The sequence below is a fragment of the Chenopodium album genome, chromosome 10 (genome assembly GCF_948465745.1).
Source record: "Chenopodium album chromosome 10, dcCheAlbu1.1, whole genome shotgun sequence".
NCBI classification, from domain to species: domain Eukaryota; kingdom Viridiplantae; phylum Streptophyta; class Magnoliopsida; order Caryophyllales; family Amaranthaceae; genus Chenopodium; species Chenopodium album.
Genome location: NC_137843.1, coordinates 59283310 through 59306051, shown reverse-complemented (window position 1 = coordinate 59306051; position 22742 = coordinate 59283310). Strand labels below are relative to the sequence as shown.

The following is a 22742-nucleotide window of genomic DNA, read 5'->3' as shown; positions in this document are numbered from 1 at the left end:
GTTTAGTTACTAATTTAAGTGATTAGTAACTAGTGTGCTTTACATGTGTCACTTACTCTCCACTAAGATGTACTTTTATGTCATATAGTTGGTAGAAGATCATTTTTTTGAGATAATAGTAATGAAATTTGTATGTTTAATCAACTACTGTAAATTAATTGAGGTTGCCAATGGGCTGGGGATGCCGGGCTGGTAATTGGGGAACCATGGCTGGACTGAACCGACTGATTCGCAAGGCCAATCAGAACCAGGCTGGTGGGCTGGGACTACTCTGGAAGTTTGGCTCACAAAGTTAGCTTGGCTGAGACGGGTCGGTTTGTGCTAACCAGCCCCCTCATCTTGCTGTTTTGTACTTTTGTTGTGTAAATGTGTGATAGACTAATAGTGGTTACAGAATTTCACTATTATATGAATTTGTGGCATTTGTTTATCATAATTGACTGAGTTTGATCATTCTTGTCCAGTTTCTTTTCATGATAATCTGAATTTAAAGTTACAGCTTGATATTTGAAGACTGAATTTGATCATTCAAGTGAAAGATGTTAAAGGGCATAAGAAAATTTTCTTTTCTTCAGTACTAAAACACAAATTCAAGCTCCAGCCGTGATCCAGCTGAATGCAATATTCTGATGCAAAACCACTTTGTTTACAAAAAGTAAGCCAAACTTTATACTTTCTGAAATCTGTCTTATGATTTATACTATTATATACTTCGTAGTAGAGATTAGTTTGGCTCTTTGAATGATCTGTTCTCACTGCTTCTCTAATTTACCAAGTTGTAGCTTAGACATTAGATGAGCAGTTGCAGCAGATTGCATTACATGCTATATATATATCGTGTTTTTCTTCTCATGTTGGCCATATCGCCCATAGTCATGAGATTCATGACTCGAACAAATTACAAGAGGATAGAGGGATCTTCATCAATTCAAAATAAATTTGTTGCTCTTTCACGACTTTTGTTTAATGTGGCTGACCAGCTGAGTGAATATGAGACCAATATTCTTTGACAAGTTGGCCAAATAAAGAACCTTCCTGTTTCATCAGCTTCATTGGTTCATCATACTCCACTAATTTTCCTGCAACAGAATCAAGATATCTTTTTAGACTCTGATCTCATCTTGGTAATACAGAACATAATTTCTGGTTTCTTCTGTATTCTGTAACTTCTGTTTCAGATGTTTTCTAAGATTCAACATTGCTAAATCACATTACATATATAAATTGGAAGCTGTCTCTAAACTTAATGTTTGATTTATACTTTATTATGCTAAAAATTAAAGTGACCTTAATCTTTTGGAAAGTTTGAAAGGAAAGAAAGATAACTGACCTTCACTAATGGCAAGAACTTTTGTGCAGTCCATCACGGTTGGTATCCTGTGGGCTACGGTGATCACAGTAGAACCTGCAAACTCTGTTCTTATTGTTTTCTGAAGGATCGTGTCAGTTGCATTATCAATTGATGCAGTTGCTTCATCAAGCACTAACACTCTACTTCTTCTCAGCAAAGCACGGCCTAGACAGAACAGCTGTCGTTGCCCCATGCTCCAATTTGATCCATCCTCCAAAACTGGTAAGATTATTCAGTGCAATCATTTATAAAGCGTTAGCTTACTCAAGAGTTTCTAAATATATGGATTGTAAAATGGTTGGGTGTTTTTCTAGATGAACGAAGACTTGCCTAGAGAATCTAGCCCCTGGTTTTTCTCTTCAACAGCTTCTTTAAGCTGACATTTGATGAGCACCTTCCCATAGAAAACGGTTAAGTTAGTTGTTTTGCATTACTTGAGAAAAATAGAGCACCAGCATTGTGTAATATATTTAAATCTACCTCCCAGATTTCTTCATCATTATGTTGACATAAAGGATCCAAGTTGAAGCGTACTGAGCCATTAAAGAGTGTAGGATCTTGTGGGATTATCCCAAAGCGTGACCTTAGATCATGAAGTCCTATTGAACATATATCAATACCATCAACTATAATCTTTCCTCCTACTGGTTCCACTAATCGAAATAATGCCCCTATCAGGGTTGTCTTCCCACTGCCAGTCCTGCCAACTATACCAATTTTATCTCCCCCTTCAAATGTGCAACTGATACCTTGAAGAACCAGTGGTGTATTTGGCCTATATCTTATCTGTTTGAGACATGAAAAATCTTAGTATCCCACCTTTCCAGAGTCTGTATTGTCAAATGTTATCCAAATGTTGAAAGTATTACCTGCAGATTGAATATCTCCACTTTACCTATTAATGGCCAGTTTTGTGGAGGGCGGTTATCTTTGATGATTTCTGGAGCTTCACTGGGTATATCCATGTATTGATTAAGCCTCTCCACGGAAATGATATTGTTGGCTAATATGCATTGATTCTGAATTGAGAAAACCATACCCATGTTTAGGGTTAGACCATAAGACAGTGCCATTCCGATGAAGCCTGCATCAGTGGTTGTATTAGCATTACCCTATGGAATTGCTCATAGAAAAATAAAAAAATAAATAACAATTCATTTCTTCATCTTATAAAATTTTGCAGCCACATAAACCTCACAAAAGAGAGGAAGAGAGAGAAAGAGCAATTTCTTACCTGAGCTTAAAGTACCAGGAGGAAGCAAAACCATGCACAGTGATGCTACTGCAAGAACAGTGGCACTGAGGACCTCGATCCTCTGAATCAGCCATTCATTGGCTGCAAAGCTATGGAAGAATGGGCTTGCATTTATATCAATAAGATCGAGATTCTTTGCAAAAAAACGATCTTCCTCTTGAAAAGCTCTAATTGTCATGGCTCCAGCTAAAGATTCAGTTAAATGGTTAGCAACCATAGACTTGGTTGTACCATTGAGTCTCATCAACTCTTTCGCAGTTGCAAAGTAATATCTCTACACACATGTTTCATAAAGTTATAAGGTGTTAAACCAAATGGTAAATTTAAAGTTTCAAAAAATACTCTTTAGAGATGACAATTTTTATAGTTTAGAGTTCATTATAGCTGTAGGTGGAAATGAATGCCTGCTATACCTTGAAATTTTGGTGAAAATGTTTAATAACTGTGGTTTACTCTGCATGTACAATTAGGCTCAAAACAAATGCTAGTTCAAAATCATATTATGTAACTGTCTAAAACTGTTGTGTTTTTCTAGAAACTCAGCAGAACCTTTATGAAGCTACTGAAAAGCGATCTACCTATGGTTCTATCCAAGCATGGCATATAAATGTATGACAATCACTTCCGGATGATGACAAGGTCAGGGGAAGTTTGTTGTGGGAGATCTTTCAAAAAATTACCTGTAGTCGTATTGCCATGTATACCACCGGTATGCTGACAATTAACACTTGCCAAATGATGACAGCTATCACACATAAATTAGCATATGCAATTGTAGTGGCTCCAAAAGCTGTTTGGAAGTTGAAGGGGATATCAAGATCAGTGATGCTCAAATCAGAAGAGATCTGCAGAGTTCAAATTTACTGCATAATCAATCAAGTTGTGTAAATCAGAGCTGCAAAGATTATGACAAATTTATACTTACCCGACTGAGTATCCTTCCAAGAGGTGTAGAGTCATAGAATGACATTGGAGCCCGAAATAGAGACTTCAGTAACTGATTAAACAAAGCTTTTGAAGATTCCATCCCTAATGCAACCACTGCAAGAGACCTTATGAATAAACAAATTGTTGAGCAAAATCCAATGATGAGGTAAACCACAATTAGTTTTGATTCGCTGACATGAGGATTATCGACGCCTGAGGCCATCCAAGTGTTCTGTAATATCTGGCCTGTGACAAAGGCGAGATGAGAAAGAGCAACAATGGAGAAGTACAAATAGCCTTTATTTTGATTCAGGTATATCAAGTACGGCTTTAAGCCACTATCTCCAACTTCTCTTTCTTCTTGTTTAATCAACTGATCCCCTTTTAATGCTGGTTTTTGGTCCTCAACATTGACTCTCTTAATCTCTTTAGTAGAAATATTAAGTTTCCTTGGACTACTAACTTCAGCCTGTTCGGTACCAGCTGTCTCTTTGTGAGCATTTACGAGGTCTAAAAAGTCTTTACTTGAAGCTAATAACTCATTATAAGATCCTGACCGAAGTACTTCCCCATCTGACATCAGCTGCAAACAAGAAGAATGTCCTGTTATATTTTTAGGCAAAATGACTAGCAAAGAACAGCACAGATAAATATAGCTGAACAAGAAATCAATCCCGCAACATTCAAGATGATGTAAGATTGTAAACATCATTTATGCATCATTCATTAAATTGAGTAAATTCATTTAGAAAATTAAGCATGGTATTTTGGTTAATAATAGGGTGCGTGTATGATAGTAGTATAACAATGTATATTAAAGACTTGACATTTTGTAACCAATAGTCTAGTATGTAGTTTCAGCTTCCATTAGAGAAGACTAGACTTTTCCTACAGATAAAGGAATGATTCAAAAACTCAAGGCTGCAAAGATAAGCGAGTATGACATCTTTTCCTTTTGTATGTTGATAAGCAGATTACAGTGTCTGCTGATGACCTTTGCATTTTCATGGGAAGCAGCAGCATAGATAAGCTTAAGGCTTATGAACATAGAGCTCTACAAAGGTAACTACTGTATCAACAGTCTGCAAGTTCATATATTCGCCATTGGATTTTTATTTATTTTTTTCTTTTTTGGGTTTCATCATTCATGTAGACAACTAGACATTATAATGGTAAAATCTACTGAATCCACATGCAAGACAGCAGTAAACTATACATTTTTTTTTTAAAAAAAAAAAGTCAGCAACTGATGTTAGACTCACCAAACAACTATGGAAAGCAGGAAGAAAATCAACTTGGTGTGTTACAAGCAAGACAGTCTTTTCAGAAAGTGCTTCCATAACATATTCCTGCCACAATATAAAAAGTCCAGATGTTAATTTGGATTCAAAATTAAAATGTACTTTTATTTTAAGGTCTAGAAATTACATTGAAAAGGCTAGTTGCTGTGTGTGCATCAACAGCACTAAACGGATCATCCAAAAGGTAGATATCAGCATCTTGGTATAATGCACGAGCAAGTTGAATCCGTTGCTTCTGTCCACCACTCAAATTAACTCCTCTTTCTCCTATTTCTGTCATGTCACCATAGGGAAGAAGTTCAAGATCCTTCACCAATGAACACCTATGAAGAGTTTCTTGATATCTCAGGTCATCCATGTCAGACCCAAATAGAATATTATCACGTATTGTCCCTGTTTGGATCCAAGCTGTCTGGGAAACATAAGCGATTCTTCCATAAACTTCCACCTGTAAGAGATAACCGTTTCAAAGAAAAATAACAAATTTTCATAAATCTCTTAATAAATATGCAAAGTAGATATTTATAATGCTAGTTAGGTGACTTTTGTCTTCACTAGGCCTACTTTTGCTGCTAGCTAAATCATTCAAACATGCAATATTTCAAGGAGTATAAAGGTTGCTGAAGAAGCTTACTATTCCATCTATACATGGCACTTCTCCGAGAATTGCTGCTAGCAGTGTTGATTTTCCTGAACCAACTTCTCCACATATAGCTATCTTTTCACCTGGACTAACATCTAGATTTATATTTCTCAGTGTTGGTTTGGATGGATTCAGTTCCCATGAAAGATTTGCTGACTTAATCTGAATAGCGTGGCTGTTCATATTGTTATTTTTTCTGATATTTCCAGTCTGCAGCTCTTGTGCTGCAAGGAACTTAACAATCCTTGCAAATGCAACTCTTGCTTGAATCACTACGCCAATGACATCAGGAATTGCTCTGATAGGCTCTTGTACCAGACGCAATGTTGCAAGAAATGTGAAAACATTGCTGGCATGTAGAGGAACTTTGAGGAAATAACATGCCCCGAATGTAGCAGCAGAGACTAATACAGGAGATGTCCAAAAAAGAAAAAAGTTGTATGCCTTTCTCAACTGCACTGATAATAATAATTTAGATTCCACTTCCCTTAATGTCTCAACTACATTCTTGAAGTGACTCTCCCAAGCATACAACTTTAGCACCTTCATGTTCACAAGAGCCTCCGTGCAAGCCTTCAGCCTCTCATCTTGAGCAACCATCAATTTGCTTTGGAACCTATGCTGTAATTTGGCTAGGGGAGCATTGCAAATCACTGTTAAAACAATCACTACTAAGGATGCAACAGTTGCAAGTCCGATTGAATGGATCAAAATAAGTAATGCAAAGCAAAGCTGGAGGCTTGTAGTCCAAGTTTGATGAAACCAAAAGGGGAATTCCCCAATCCTATAAGCATCCACCGTTGCATAATTCATTATCTCACCACCAGAATGTGTCCTTCGGACAACATTTGATAGTCGTAGTTGTTTTTTATAAATCGCTGCAGTGAGCATGGATTTCACTTTAAGGCCAACCATCCTGCTTCGGAAATACCATTGCCTCTGTGACAAAGATTCCAAGATCTTTGAGAGAAAGAGAGTGATTGCCAAAAGATAACTTTCATATCTAAAAGCCTCATTACCCTCAGCAACCTCAATAAAGGAATTCAGCAGTAAAGGTCCAGACGACACAGCAACTACCTTCAAAAAAGCAAAGAACCCTGAAATCAGAATCTCCTTCCAGTGGCACGCAACAATAGTCCACAAAATTGAGGATTCTGATAAGGATTCAGCATTTTTCTGCTTATTCAATTGTTCAAGAAATTGTAAGTAACAATATCCTGCTCTATCTATTTCCCGCAATTTAGGAATGTTGTCTTCCTTCAGAGTCTTCTCCCTACCCAATATCATCAAAGGGTTTAACCAACAGAATGTCATCTCACTAAAAAACCCGGCTTTGGCAAACGGAGAAACTTCGGCAGCTGAATCACTTTCACTGATGCTGTCATTATCATCAGCAATCAGAGAAGTGTAAAGGGTACTCCCATTGCCAGCCACCAAAGATTCTTCACTTTTATACCCCTTGTAAGTACATAACAACAGCAAACTTGCTCCTAGAAAAGACAGAATATCTAAGGCCACCTTAACTGTTAGTCTTTCATGGTTCACTATGACAGAAAACAGAGCAAAACAGCAGAAAATCCCAGCACAAAGGAAAGCCAAGATGGACAAGATTCGCAACGTGGCTTTCGGAAAGATCTCTCCTTTAAGGCTTGCTGTTAGTCCAACAAACAACCATGTAACCCCATGAAAGAAGTACAAAACCAAATGATCGATTCTCAACTTTTCCTCTAGAATCCAAATACCAAAACCAATGTAAACAAGTCCCAAACATCCATTAAAAACAGCAGATAATATCTGCAAGACTGAAAACTGTCTACGACGAGCTCGTAGCTCGACTTTCTTGGCAATCTTTGCGTAGATTAAGCTCCATAAGAGCACTACCAGAAGTAATACATCAAAACATACAATGGAAGCATGGTTCATACATGAAGAAGGTTGAATTACTAACACAAACTGAGGATTACAAGGCTCTGAACTGCTGCTTGCACAATCAAATTTTCCACAATATTTGGTCCACAGATCCTTCATTATCATTTCTCAGCCACTTTTTTCTGCATCAATAAAGAGGTAAAAAAAAAAAATTAATGATCAATATAAATCTATTAAATACAAAGCATAAAGAACATATAGATATGATAACTTTAACTTTGTGATCTTTTACATCAATTATAAGTATAAATCAGAATGCCACTTTCTAGCTTGCGTACAAGAAGAAAGAACAAACAATGATCTTGTAATCTAGCAAATCAAATTTAATACGGAATAGATATATAATAAAACAATATACATGTAACTAAAAAAAATGTTTTAAAACAATTACTCGTATTAAAGTTAAAGTTAGATTAATTTATCATGCAAACCTTGCCATTAATATAATATATACTTCATATGAAACAAAATCATCTGTTTCTATTTATTAATTAGTTTGTCAACGCAGTGCATTTAATAGAGTAATGATGCATTGAACTCCCCCATTATCATCAGTCATACCATAAATGTAGTATTATAAATATATTATTTTTCATCTACCAAAAGACCAAAATAGAAACCCAAAACTATAAATTATATGCAAGTGTTATACCATAAGAAGACCAATTCCAGAAAACCAGAATATTATTTAACCAAGAAATTGATCATGAAAAACCTCATGAAATAATTTTGGAGTATTCATTTTTTTTTTTTTTTGGATGTTATGTGATTTTATAGATTATAGAAAAAGAGAGGCGATGTAATTACATGAATAGTGGGCGAAAGGACACATAAATAAAGGGAAATCAACAAGGGTTGGTTTGACTGTGAGCTTTAGCAGGAGACTCTTCCAACTGATACGCACCGCAAATTAAATGTGACTATCATGCTACAGTATGTGTTGGCTGATAATATAATACAGTATAATTCTTTCGGGGATAATGTATGAGGCGGTCTAACAATAATACGAGTAATTGTGATATGAGTCATATGACTGATATCCGATTTACAAGTTATAGTATGGAGTAACAAAGAGAATGGAAACCGATTTACAATTATGCACCGGAGACCAAAATGTAAAGAGTTAATTAAGCCTTAATTCCAATTCCACCTAATTCATTAAGGGGAGTCCTACACGTAACAACATAATCTAATGGTTTTAGGTTTAAACTATAGTCTAATCTCTATCATATTACTATTTACATGTTTTTTTAATTAGAATTTTTTGACTTTTACCATAAAAAAAAAAAATTAAAAAAAATAAAAAAAAATCACAAAATTGCTTTTTACTACTAAAAATTTTAGAAGTTTTATTTACCACCAAAAAATAAATAAAAATTGTTTTTTACCACCTGCCGTCAAAAACCTAACGGAATTTTAAAAAAATTTCGATTTTCGTGCAAAACACATGGTCCTTAGGGGTTTTGGGGGGCAATTTGGTCTTTTGGAACCAATTTGAGGTCAGAATTGACAAAAAATTATCAGAAATGTTTCATTTTGCGAGTTTAAAAATACCTCGGTTTGCGTGAAACATGCAAAACGAGGCATTTTCAATTATTTTTTTTGCCAATTCTGACCTTAAATTGGATCCTTAAGACCAAAATGCCCCCTAAATCTATGAACAACATGTTTTGCGTATGAAAATCAAAGAATTTTTTTTTAATTTAACGTTTTTCTTAACGGTAGGTGGTAAAAAACAATTTTTAGAAATTTTTTTGGTGGTAAAATAAAACTTTTAAAATTTTTTATAGTAAAAAATAATTTTGTAATTTTTTTTTTTTTTTGGTAAAAGTCAAAAAATCCTAAATTATGCTTAACAAACATACTGCATGATCACAACACATGACTCCACTTTCTCTATTGAAATAAAATTATGAACATGATATTGATTTGTTTTGACAGATGTATAATAAATTACTAGTAGTTATGAAATTGACATCGATTGTTTTGGAATGTCTCCACGTTTACTTTATATGTTATAAATACAAGATATTAACTATTGTACATCATTCAGAGGGGTTGTTGCCCTTTGATTAATTACTATTATTATTAGGAGAAAATCAATTAAATGCAGGAAGCAAAGTGAGGAAAGAAAGCTTGATTTACATGTGTGTTACAGATTGATTTGAAGTACAGGAATGTATTAGTTCCATGCAAGCCACACAAGCCACACTATCACTATCATTGATGGACCGATTTGCGATTTATACACTATATTATATAGTCGACAGAGCTACCATAAATTTTCAGCATATAGTAACAGTTGTTAATAAATTACAATTCAGAAAAAGAAATCTAACTACTACCTCCGCTTCTTATTAGTTGCAACTTTTGCCATTTACGGGTACTACCTATTAGTTGCAACTTTCTTTTTCTTTCTGTTTTTGGTAAATTTTTTAGGCCAAAATTACTTCTATACCCTTACTAAAAAAATCATAATCTCAATTACATATTATAATGTGACCAGATTATACCATTTAACCAACATCATTAATTTAATGATTCTCACCTAATTCTTTTTCCACTTATTTATTCACCAACCAACTTCATTCAATGATTCAAACCAATTCATTGATTTCCAGATTTGGGGAAAATTCAAAACCCTAGTTCATCTAAGTTCATCCTCTTATTCCTCCATAGCTTTCTCTCTCCGTCCTTCATGATTATCTCTCACCTTCCTCCATGAATTTCTCTCTCCTCCCTCGATCTAACCCACAAAATCATTTCGACTACCTCAACAAACCTACACAAATTCCCCAAATCGTCACGAATTGAGCACGAAATCTTCACAAATTGCCCAGATTATGTGTAAATCTTCACGAATTGAGCACGAAATCAGTTCGACTACCTCAACAAACCCACACAAACTTTAATTGAGCAAGAAATCCTCTCAAAAACCCACAGATCTACACTTTAATATGGTGAATTTGAAGCCCCTATGTGACGCAATCTTTGAGAGTGATTGTGATGAAGAAATGGCGCTCCTTGTTAAGTGTATTGAGTCCATTGAGCAGGACACTCCGTGGGCGAAAAATTTGTACATTCATAACAAAGGTCGTGAAATTTTGAGTGAGAAATCGCTCGAAGCTTTGCTTGAAGTTCTCGGCGAGGTCGAGGATGAAAAAGCGGAACAACAAGCCGCCGCCGCATTGTAGTTGGAGGCAGAAAAGGTCACCGGTCGTGTTGTTGATGGTGAGAATTACTCCTCGATGAAGGATAAAAAACTGAGGGGAGCGGTTCCGGTAATCGAAGGTAGCCGTGGCATCAAAGGGCTAGACTACGTCCTAAGAGGGCTAAAATATGTGACCCCGATGAAGAAGAAGCTGCGGCTATGCCTTCTCCTCCTGCCCCTGCTGGTCTGAATTCTGAGAAAGAAAAGGTTGGATCGGGCCTAGTTGTGAATGAGGACGGGGTTCAACTATCTACCACTGTAACAATTTCAAAAACCTTATCTTTTTGTTTCATTTTTCTTCTTAATTATAAGCATCCCTATCATTATGTTTGGTTATATTGTTGGTTGGTTGTGTGTTGGAGGTTGTTTGTGTATGTTGAATATGGTTGCCAGCAGCTTCACGTTGCTAGCCAGGGGGTGTTGGTTGTTGTTTAGCTGGTTGTTTGTGTATGTTGAATATGATGCTTGTTCTTTGCCTCGAAATGTTGTCTGGTTTGCTAAACATGGTCCCTCCTGTTATGTAGTCCCTCTTTAAACGTTGCCTGTTCTTATAATGTTGCCTCTGGTTGCCTATTTGTTGCTGTAGTCCCTCTTTCTTTGTTGCCTTGTTGCCTATGGGGGTGTAATGTGGTTGATGCATGATGATACATGCTTTTTTCTATCATGTTTGGGTCATTTTCTCAATGACAGTTGTTGATGAGAGACCACTTAAACTAGAGTGCCTTAATTGTTGTTAACTTGAGTCCCTTAATTGTTGTTTGTAAAGTCCCATTTAAACGTAACTAGCTACCATGCCCTAAATCCATATGATGAAGGGACTGAATTGATATATGTATGGCATGTAAGAATTGCTCCAATTGTTTTAAATGCAATAGTTGTTGAGGTAACTCACATGATGCCATATTATCTGATTAAAATATTGACCCTCTGATGGATAATTACAATCTTATGTTCTGAATGTGTAAATACTCCGTAAAAGAAACAACAAAACACACAATGCATTCTATTTACCCAAAAGTCATTTGATTCATTAATCCCATAAGGTTCATTACATCAAGTTTTTGCAAAGTGTTTCACTAATTAATTACATCAAGGTTTAACAAAAGTGTTCCACTAATTCATAGGCTTCCCAATACATAATAAACAATACTGTTTCACTAATTAATAGGCTGCCTTGTACATAATAAGCAAAAGTTTACACATAACCAACTTGATTTTGCATTTTTCATACCAATATTTACACAAAAGGGTGGTTAGGTGTGGCAGCCTATTTGTAAGTTACTTACCTTAGTCTGCATCCACCTCAAGATGGTTGTCTTCATCTCCTTGTCCCTCATTTCCTGCTGGTCTGAATCTGTCATTAAGGAACTTCACTCCTTGCTCCACTCATTCCTGACTGACATCTAAAATATCTGGTAAGGACCCTAGATTCTCAAGCCTTTGTTTCTTCATATGTGGTATCTTGTAATTGTTGCCCCCTTCTTTCTTTAGAATTTCCACCATGCATGACTGTAAACTAATCCAAGTATACTTGTTCACCATTGGATCAAAAAATTCATAAGCCTCTTCAACCCTTTCAATTAATTCATCAATGTTTTTTGGGAATGAATGGTATTGAAGAGATTGAATAGCCCGAAATAGACCTAAATCAAGCACATTCAGATCAGGAGATTGTGGTGGTTGGTATACCAGCTTGATGTTGAACCCATTTTGAGTTAATGCAGCCTGAAACTCATCATCACTAGGGATTTGGTGAGGCCGGGCATTGTCCCATAGTTATGTTCTTGCTTTTTTGTGGTGGCTAATTCTTGACAATTGCTGGAATAACCTTGTTCAGAAGCATGTTCCTTATGACTTCTTTAGTTACATGCTGGTGTGCTTTTGTTTCCCAACTACCTGCTGCTCTGTTCTTGCTGTTTTTTTTTTCCCTTTGTTGGTAAGTAAAAGGAAAAATTCCATACTTACCATCATGGAGCATTTCACCATTTCCGTGAAATAATGGTTTCGAAATGAGTCCCATGAACATGGCCTTTATCTTGAATCTTCTTGATACTTGGCACATGTAAGGTTCATCTTCTTTTGCCAATAAGTAGAACCTCCTTGTCTCTGGACTGAGATAAAACCATTTTTCATCTATATGAACACAATCTTCCATTGGATCAAATGTTGGATTACTAGGTGGAATTGGTGGTTGAATATGTGAAAGAACCCACCTAATTCTTTGCACCTTGTGATTGTCTGTCAACTTTGGACGGTGCGTAGCTGTGTGAGTTCTTAATATCCCCCTTTTTTCAGCCTATGGACTGTCACATGACTGATTTTTAAGGCACTTGCATAGCTTCTTTCAGTTGTCCTCAAATACAAAGGGACTGATTGGAGTAATTCAATTGAGCACACTCTTGGTTTTGGCCCATTTCTCCCAAATTTTTTTGTTCTGACATCAACCACACCCCCTTCTTGTCTTTGTTTGAGCAAGTCTTGAAAAATTCGAGTAATTGTTGACTTGTGCACACCATATTCTATTGCAAGCTTTGCTTTATATCCTCTTGGTAATGCACCATCTGTTTGTTTTTCTAACATGGCATCAACAATCATTCTTTTTTCTGTCAGAGTAAGCTCTGGCCTCTTCCTTTTGTTCACAATTTCATGTTGTTCATGTTGTTGATTATGTGTTTCTGCATCTATTTGTGCACCTGTTTCTGCTTCTGAAAACATCTCTGACATGAACTCTTCTTCCATTAAAATCTGATTAAGGTTGTAAAATTCATCATCATCCATTGTTGCTATGCTTGTATTTTCCTTACAAATGCAGAAAAAAGAAAGGTAGATAGGAGGAACTTTGAAGATGCTGGCTGAAAAAAAGGCAAGAGAAGTGAAGTTGATTGAAGGCCGAAAATGCAAGAATTGTTTTATTTTTTTTTAGTGGGTCTGTAATAATTTAATGGACATTGTGTTTAATGGAGGGAGTCAGATTTTGGTAAACTTCATTGAATGAAGGGGTCTGTAGTTCTGTACTTGTGTATTTATAAGGGTCTCCTTAATTTAAGTTGAAAATTTGGAGGGATTAAATTTAATTTTAGTGAAAAAACTAATGGAGGGAAACTTTCCCCCTAAAAATTCTGGAGGGAAACTTTCCCCCTAAAAATCTGGACAGATTTCTCTCTCCTCCAATTAATGAAAATCTGGTCCCCACTTTCTCTCTCCTCAATGTTTAATTGCTTGCATTTACTCTCTTAATTTTAGCTTACCAAATTTTGTCTAGGAGTCCGCGAAGTTGCCAAAGTTGCAACTAATAAGAAACGGAGGTAGTAAAAGAAATAGGACCGGTTTATTTTGTCCTTAGGATAATATGCACGTGAGTCATGTGTCGTGCTAAGTTAAAATATACTATTAACCATCAACTAACAAATTTATGACCAAATCCTAATCAAATAGGCCCAAAAACAATTTAATTACACATAGCACACACAAGGTGGCATCCAACATATCTTATTCTTTTCACATGGGAGAATGTTTCCACACATAAAACTCACACGTTGAAGACTACATAACAACATTAGCTAGTATTATACAGAGTGATCGATAACTTATAAGTTGTACAGAAATATTTACGTTTGGTGGTACTCATGAACAAGTAATTTGGTGTTAGAATGTGTTAAAACATACCAAGTAAACAAATATTTGCATAGCACATGTGACTATGTGAGTGTCTTACATTGATAAAAGAATGGAGCGTTAAAACAATTTATAAGATAATTAGATTAAGAAGTTGCTCCTCCAATTAGGCATTTACCAAATGACTAAAGTTACTTATTATATACGGAAAAATGCTGGTAGAGCTAGTAGGATCGAATGTAGGTAGCCAAATCTTTCTAAAGGATTATTGTATGTAGCAACTTAGTTAAAGTTTGGTAGATTTGGTGGGGAATTCACCTTAGTTCAAGCCCCATTAACTACAAAATGATTGGGAGTAGGGGGATTCCCTTACCTCCCCCTCTACTCTCAAGCAATGACCTGCGAAGTTGAGCTAGCTAAACCTGTAAGAGGTGCCGGTTTAAGAGCCGGTTCGGTAGATCCTTCATCTTACCTTAAAAAATAAATAAATAAATAGATAGCAACCTAGTTATGCCTCTTGATGAAGGATGATGTATATATTTACCTTTGCATTATTTTTACAAGTATTATTATTCTTGATTGAGTTATTCAACAGGTTATAAATTACGTTACAGCAAGTTGGCAATAAAGGTTTGTACTCGTATCTCTGAAAAAGATAGATACAAGATGAATGATGATGAATTGATGATACATAACTCAAGTCTTCAAAGGTATAATTGTTATTGAATGGCTGTATGAGTTTCAAATAAAAAATGTATGGAGTATTCTTATTGTTTTTATCTTTTGTCTTTTACTACTCCGTATCATTGACTTTATCAATTAATTTTTGGCGTAGTGATAAAAAAATGACCTTACAACTTTGAGTTTGAACTTCAATCCTCACTAAATCAATTCGAGCACTTCAATGATAGGGATTTCTATATCTGCCCTCTCGAGTCTTAAGGGTCTGAGTTAACCTACTATTCCAAATCAAATTGACTTATACGGAGCGTATTGGAGTAAAAAAAACTCCGATCCATACCGATAGGTTGCATGTTTGTCTTACTATACAATATACATACCCTTAAAAAACAATTGGACTTTACTACGGAGTATTATGATGTAAAAAGTATATAGTGATGTAGACAGTAGAATAATAGAGATTGTAGTGCTTTTAAAAAGGTTACAAAAAAAGGTTCACTATTGTAATGTGTATACATAGTGATGTAGACAGTAGAGTAATAGAGAAAATAGTGCTCTTACAAAGTTCAAACTTTCACTATCAAGAAGCTCATAACTTCGTTAGTGGGAGTATTATTGGATCTTGATGGTCAGTTTTCTTTAATTATACTTTCGCATCCATTACTTTTATTTTAGCTTCAACAATTTTCATCTTCCACCTTATCAAAGTTTTGAAATGGCAGTATACACAATATTAATGAATTATGAATTTATGACCACAACATTACTACTGTAGTTTATTATACACTGATAATATGTTTGGCAAACGAGTTTGGAGTTTGGACTAGTGGTACAGGAGTCTAATAGTAGAGCTTTCACTTTTTAATATTTAATTACTCAACATTTTTTGACTCATATAATGCACGAATTGAATTTATAATTAAATTTATAATATACATTTACATTACTCTTAAATACATTATATCAGAATTTAATCACTATGTAGTATCCTGTGTTTGGTGTTTTTTTATTGCGGCCATTAAGAGGCTGAAATTTTTGTTGCAAAAGTGTTGGATTGTTATTTTGTACAGTGTGCATAACTTTTATGAAATTATTGCAAGTATTATATGTAAATCATGTTGAACTAAAGCAAGAAAATGTTTTTCACTACTAATACAATCTCTCATAACCACATTAGTGAGCTTACAATACCCTCTTTTGGTTCTTAGACTTTTTTGTATATTATTTTCTCAGTTTTGTCCGAAATATTTAAATTCACTTTCAAGTTAAATTTATTCTTAGACGAAAATATACATATATATTGAATACAAATTCATCAATTATTGAAAGAAATTAAAATCATAAGCTTCTAATATTCAGTTGAGCACAGTAGAGAGGATGAGAGGTACTTGAACAGTCAAAAGTATCAAATATTGTAGCTGGCACATACGGGCACAACAACACATCTTCCAAATGAAACTAGTACATCTGTTGTTTATCGCTATCGCCCTTTAATCAATGCGACTGATCTGCAGAATGCAAATGAGACCAGTATTCCTTCACAAGTTGGCCAAATAATGAATCTTCCTTCTCCATTAACTTAATCGGATCGTCATATTCAGCTAAATTTCCTGCAACAACATTTCATTACATTCAATCCTACCAAATAATGTAGGACTTAACTCAATAATCTTGCCTACTATAATTTTGTTTTAGAATTTTGCAATTGTTGCTTGAGGTTCATTATAGATGGTAAAAAAAATATTGTAAGGTATAGGAATATCAAAGAAAACCCACCTTCACTAATGGTAAGAACCCTGGTGCAATCCATCACGGTTGGTATCCTGTGGGCTACTGTAATTACTGTGCAATCTGCAAACTCTGTCCGTATTGTTTTTTACAGAATCATGTCAGTTGCATTATCAATTGATGCAGTTGCTTCATCAAGCACTAGTATCCTGCTTTTTCTCAATAAAGCACGGCCTAGACCGAATAGTTGTTGTTGTCCAATGCTCCAATTTGATCCATCCTCCAGAACTAATATGAGAAAGTACAGTAATAATATGTCAAAAACTCGAAATACTTTTTGTTATTTAAAAAAAAAAAATGAGCATCTCTGTCCACTATTAGGAGAAATTCATACCAAAGGAATCTAAACCTTGCTCCTTCTTTTGCACAACTTCTTTGAGTTGACATTTCCCTATCACCTTTTGCAGAATAAAAAGAAAAAAAAACAAAAAAAGTCAGAAATTGCCATGCATTACATAAAATGTATGTATTCTAGATATTGTTACATACGAAAGAAAGGGTAATTATACCTCCCAGATTTCTTCATCAGTATGCTGACACAATGGATCTAAGTTGAATCGTACACTACCATTGAAGAGTGTGGGATCTTGAGGGATAATCCCAAAACGTGACCTTAAATCATGAAGTCCTATCGAACTTATATCCAATCCATCGACGATAATCTTCCCTTCTACTGGCTCTACCAGGCGAAATAATGCCCCTATCAAGGTAGTCTTTCCACTACCTGTCCTACCGACAACACCAATTTTGTCTCCGCCTTCGATTATGCAACTAATTCCCTTAAGGACCAGTGGTGTGTCTGTTCTATATCTTATCTGCTTCAGACATAAAAATGTTGAGCATCTTTCTAGAATACATATTGATAAGATATTGAAAAGTTCACCTGTAGATTGTGGATCACTACTTTTCCAACGGATGGCCAATTTTGGGGAGGGCGACTATCATTGATGACTTGTAGAGCTTCACTAGGTATATCTATGTATTGATGAATCCTTTCCACTGAAATGATTTGGTTGGCTATTATGCATTGATTTTGAATTGAGACAACCATACCCAAATTCAACCCTAGACCATATGATAACGCCATTCCAATGAAGCCTGCAATATTATTGGTTCTATTATAATTACTAACGAAATATTTGTAAATAAAAATCAAAGAGAGATAGAAAACCTTTTACCTGGGGCAAATGTTCCAGGTGGAAGCAAAACCATGCATAGTGCTGCAGTTGCAAGAACAGTGGCACTAAGGATCTCAATCCTCTGAATAAGCCATTCAGTGGCTGCGAAGTTGTGGAAGAATGGGCTTGCATTTAAGTCAATAAGATCAAGACTTTTTTCAAAAAAACGTTCTTCCTCTTGAAAAGCTCTTATTGTCATGGCTCCTGCTAAAGATTCGGCTAAATGATTTGCAACCATAGACTTGGTGGTACCATTGAGTCTCATAAGCTCTTTTGCAGTTGCAAAGTAGTACCTCTGTGCATGATTTTCAATTAGTAATTAGGTGCTAAACCTAACAATAACCCCAAGAAATTTACGAATGTAAATGAACAAGTCCTAAGGCTAGATGTGTTGATACTTGTTGATCACTTGATCATGAAAAATAATAGTTCATGACTTAATACTTCATGGATTTCCCTAGATATATACTCAGCTTTGAGAGAAATATTGGTTCCAAAATTATATCGCCAATCTAAATGCCTGGGAGAATAGATATATGTAAAGTTTATTTTCAATTAAAGAAATGCAATTGTTTGATACATGGTTTTTTATTAGAAAATTCATTCATCGCATAACCTTTATCTAACAATTCAATGGCAAATACTTCCTCCATACTACAATTTTCGTAGCAAATTTTTTGACAATTTGGGGATAACGTATACTAATTATTCTATGCTTTGCATGGCAAACGGGCAAAGTAAAGGATTACATTGTGAAAGATCGTTTTGAAAACTTACTTGTATTCGTATCATCATGTAAATCACTGGTATGGTTACAAATAAGACCTGCCAGATCATAACAGCCAACACTCCCAAATTAGCGTATGCTGTTGTAGTAGCTCCAAGGGTTGAATGGAAGCTGAAAGGGAGATCAAGATCGATAGTGCTTAAATCAGAAGAGACCTGTAGAGTTAAAACATTAAGTGGGGAAAAGTTATTGTGGAATAAGTCTAGCTAGTCCACTTGCATGAAATATATTTGTGAAGCATATGACAAGCAACTTTATACTTACCCGACTGAGTATCCTTCCAAGAGGTGTAGAGTCATAAAATGACATTGGAGCACGAAATAGGGAGTTCAGTAATTTAGCAAACAAGAATCTTGATGAATCCATCCCTAATCTAACCATTGCAAGAGATCTAAAGAATAAACAGATTGTCGAGGCGAGTCCAAGGATGAAGTATACCAAAATTAGTTTTGATTTGCTGAGTTGAGGATTATCAATGCCTTTGGCCATCCAAAGGTTCTGTAATATCTGGCCTGCTAGAAAGGCTATATAAGCGAAAAAAACGATAGAGATGTACCAGTATCCTATATTTTGCTTCAAGTATATCAAATATGGCTTAAGGCCAGTGTCTCCTACTTCTCTTTCTTCTTGTTTAATCAACTGGTCCCTATTCGCTTGATTTTCGTTCTCCACATTGGCTATCTGAATTTCTGTATTCGAAACGATTTGTCTATTAGATTTGCTAGCTTCACCCGTTGTCTTGGTATTGGCAGTCTCTTTGTGTGCATTTACAAGATCTGAAAACTCCTGACTTGAAGCTAATAACCTATGATAAGAGCCTGACTGGAGGATTTCTCCATCTGACATCAACTGCAAAAAAAAAAAAAAAAAAAAGAAATATTTTATGGCCTATTAACACCTTTAATTCCCTACCTCTTAACAAAAAAGGTAGTTATTTGTCAATTGCCTCATCAGTTCATTATTAAGAGGTTATTAATGTTTAGGGTAGTTAGTGACATTGTGTTGATTAATGTAAAAACCTCTGTATTGATGAAAATTATTAAGAATGTTAGATGACTAAACAATTTATGATATTATGACCTTTTACTAAGCTAAGTGATAGGTTTTTGTGTGAATATTCTAGACAATAAGTATGCTAATTATTAGGTTATGAATTGGATAACATATTCATACAAAGATGCGTAAGCTAGTTTCGTTATGAACTAGATGACACATCATGTAGTCCTTACAAGATGAAGAGTAATCATAGTAGCTTAGAAGGATATGCCATGGTTAATTAGTTTTTATTAAATCGTTTTTATTAAATCAGTATATCGCTTAGCTTAGTAATAAATCTTGTATCTTGCAGCATGTGTATGGAGAAAAAAGGTTCTCAAGCTTTGCAAAGATACACTCACCAAACAACAATGAAATGCTGGAAGAAAATCAACTTGGTGAGTCACAAGCAAGACGGTCTTTTCGGAAAGAGCTTCCATAACATATTCCTGCCACAACATAAAAAGTCATGTTAGTTAAGTTAAAAAAGCTATCCATGTTTGAGGACTTGAGGTGTGAGAAATACATTAAAGAGGCTAGTTGCAGTTTTTGCATCAACAGCACTAAATGGATCGTCCAAAAGGTAAATGTCTGCATTTTTGTATAATGCCCGAGCAAGTTGAATCCGTTGCTTCTGTCCACCACTTAGATTAACTCCTCTTTCTCCAATTTCAGTCATATCACCATAAGGAAGAAGCTCAAGGTCCTTAATCAATGAACACCTATTTAGAGTTTCTCTATATCTGAGGTCATCCATGGCAGATCCAAACAGAATATTTTCTCGTATTGTCCCTGATTGAATCCAAGCTGTCTGGGAAACATAAGCAATACTCCCAAAAACCTCTACCTATAAGAGTAAAATAGGTTTAAAATGTAACAATTATATAGTAGTCTGATTCTAGTAAGCTAACTCATCATTTGTCTAGAGGTCTATATGCAGCTTGGTTAATGACAAAAATAATTTATGCAATAGCTTAAGAAGTATGAAAGTTGCATAAGAAGCTTACTGTTCCATCCATGCATGCTACTTCTCCGAGAATTGCTGCTAGTAATGTCGATTTTCCTGAGCCAACTTCTCCACAGATAGCTATTTTTTTACCAGGATGAATATCTAGATCTATGTTTCTCAATGTTGGCTTTGATGTATCCATTTCCCACGAAATATTTGCTGATCTTATCATAATTGCATGATTTATAGTGGCCATATCGCTCATTTTTCTGACATTTTCCGTTTGGAGCTCTGGCGCTGCAAGAAACTTGACAATTCTTGCAAATCCAACTTTTGCATCTATTATTACAGCAATGACATCAGGGATAACTCTTATTGGCTCTTGCACTAGACACAACGTTGCAAGAAATGTGAAAACATTGTTGGCATGTAGAGGGATTTGGAGTAAATAACATGCCCAAAAAGTAGCAGCAGAGACCAAAACAGGAGACATCCAAAAAAGCAAGTAGTTGTATGACTTTTGCAATTGCACAGATGATAAGCGTTTGGACTCCTCTTTTCTTAAGGCCTCGATTGCTTTCTTAAAGTGATTCTCCCAAGCATATAACTTTAGAACCTTGATGTTCACTAAAGCCTCTGAGTATGCCTTGAGCCTCCTGTCTTGAGAAACCATCAACTTGCTTTGATTTTTATGTTGTAACTTGGCAATAGGTGCGTTGCAAATCATAGTTAATACAACTAGTACTAAAGATGCCACAGTTGCGAGCTTGACTGAATGGATCAAAATAATTAATGCAAGACAAAGCTGGAGGCATGTAGTCCAAGTCTGATGAAACCAAAATGGGAACTCCCCAATCCTATAAGCATCCACAGTTACGTGATTCATTATCTCACCACCAGAGTGATTTATCTTAGCTACATTTGAGAGTCGTAGATGCTTCTTATAAATTGCTGCAGTAAGCATGGACCTCACTTGAAGACCAATCAATCTGCTTCGAAAGAACCATTGCCTCTGTGTAAAAGATTCCAAGATCTTGGATAGGAAAAGTGAAACTGCCAGAACATACCTTTCATATTTGAAAGCTTCTTTACCCTGACCAATCTCAATGAAGTAATTCAATAATAGAGGTCCAGCTGACATTGCAAGTATCTTCAAGAGAGCAAATAATCCAGTAACTAGAATCTCTCTCCAGTGGCATTCAACAATTGTCCACAACATTGAGGATTCTGATAACAAATCGGACTTTTTTTGCTTAATCAACTGATCAACAAACTGTGAGTAACAATATCTTGCTTTGTCTATGTCCCGTAGTTTGGGCATGTCTTCTTCCTCCATAGTCTTTTTCGTACCCGATTTCATCAAAGGGTTTAACCAACAAAATAACATCTTATTAAAGAACCCAGCTTTGGCAAATGGTGTAACTCTGGCTGGTGCCCCCTTTTCACTAATGCCTCCTTTATCCTCAGCATTTTTTCCACATTCAGATTGCCAACAAAACATTGTCCACAAATCCCCTATCATTCTTCTGCCCTTTCACTGTATCAATGCAAAACTACATAACTACCAGATTATCACATAAAATTTACTCTTATTTTGTGTTAGTTGTTACACTTGGACTTTTATTATATTGTTCATTCATCATTTTTTCTGCTATAACCCAATTATTTTTATTGACACTTAAAATATAAACAATATTTTTCCTTTTTTTTTTAATAAGTTATACATCTCATTTCACGTTTGATAATCATTGTTTTAACCAGAAAAATCTTTAGTTACCCGTATTAAAAATGACAAAATATTGATATTATTTAACAATATTTCACATGCCTATGTTTATCATTAACTAGAAAATTATCAAACTTATCAAAGTAGAGTGTACAAATAGCAAACAAGTTAAAGTGTTGAAAGTAATTTTAAAATAAAAAAATAAAAAAAATAAAAAAAAAATAAAAAAAAAAAGAATGGAAGATGTATGAAAAATCAATGACGTTGGATTTACATTTTTCACATTATTATGATTTTTATTGGAAAATGATAAATAAGAAGCTCAAAAAGGAAAAATTGAAGAAAAATTAACATTAATTTTACCAA

The 22742-nt window shown here is 35.2% G+C and overlaps 2 protein-coding genes and 1 pseudogene across 2 annotated transcripts; all 3 read right to left on the bottom strand.

The window, feature by feature from the left end:
- Positions 1-549: 549 nt before the first annotated feature.
- LOC145562725 (ABC transporter C family member 10-like) lies at positions 550-8178 on the bottom strand. Its single transcript, XM_081623099.1, has 12 exons — positions 8059-8178; positions 5469-7528; positions 4962-5282; positions 4796-4882; positions 3532-4116; positions 3287-3451; positions 2586-2880; positions 2221-2435; positions 1832-2137; positions 1682-1745; positions 1331-1570; positions 550-1079 (listed from the first exon to the last, which is right to left on the bottom strand). The coding sequence occupies exons 2-12, from the start codon at positions 7509-7511 to the stop codon at positions 964-966; spliced, it is 4437 nt and encodes a 1478-aa protein (XP_081479225.1). The 5' UTR covers positions 7512-7528; positions 8059-8178; the 3' UTR covers positions 550-963.
- A 3825-nt stretch (positions 8179-12003) lies between these two features.
- Positions 12004-12772, bottom strand: LOC145565589 (uncharacterized). Its single transcript, XM_081625542.1, has 2 exons — positions 12446-12772; positions 12004-12342 (listed from the first exon to the last, which is right to left on the bottom strand). The coding sequence occupies exons 1-2, from the start codon at positions 12770-12772 to the stop codon at positions 12004-12006; spliced, it is 666 nt and encodes a 221-aa protein (XP_081481668.1).
- Positions 12773-16080: 3308 nt separating this feature from the next.
- Positions 16081-22037, bottom strand: LOC145564367 (ABC transporter C family member 10-like; annotated as a pseudogene).
- Between the last annotated feature and the right edge of the window lie 705 nt (positions 22038-22742).

Coding starts and splice junctions, on each gene's coding strand:
- LOC145562725 (XM_081623099.1), bottom strand. CDS start 7,511: ATGATAATGAAGGATCTGTGGACCAAATATTGTGGAAAATTTGATTGT. Junction 4,117..4,795: donor CTGCTTTCCATAGTTGTTTG/GTGAGTCTAACA, acceptor TCTTGTTTGCAG/CTGATGTCAGATGGGGAAGT. Junction 3,452..3,531: donor TTGGAAGGATACTCAGTCGG/GTAAGTATAAAT, acceptor TGAACTCTGCAG/ATCTCTTCTGATTTGAGCAT.
- LOC145565589 (XM_081625542.1), bottom strand. CDS start 12,772: ATGGAAGATTGTGTTCATATAGATGAAAAATGGTTTTATCTCAGTCCA. Junction 12,343..12,445: donor GGAACATGCTTCTGAACAAG/GTTATTCCAGCA, acceptor GATGAGTTTCAG/GCTGCATTAACTCAAAATGG.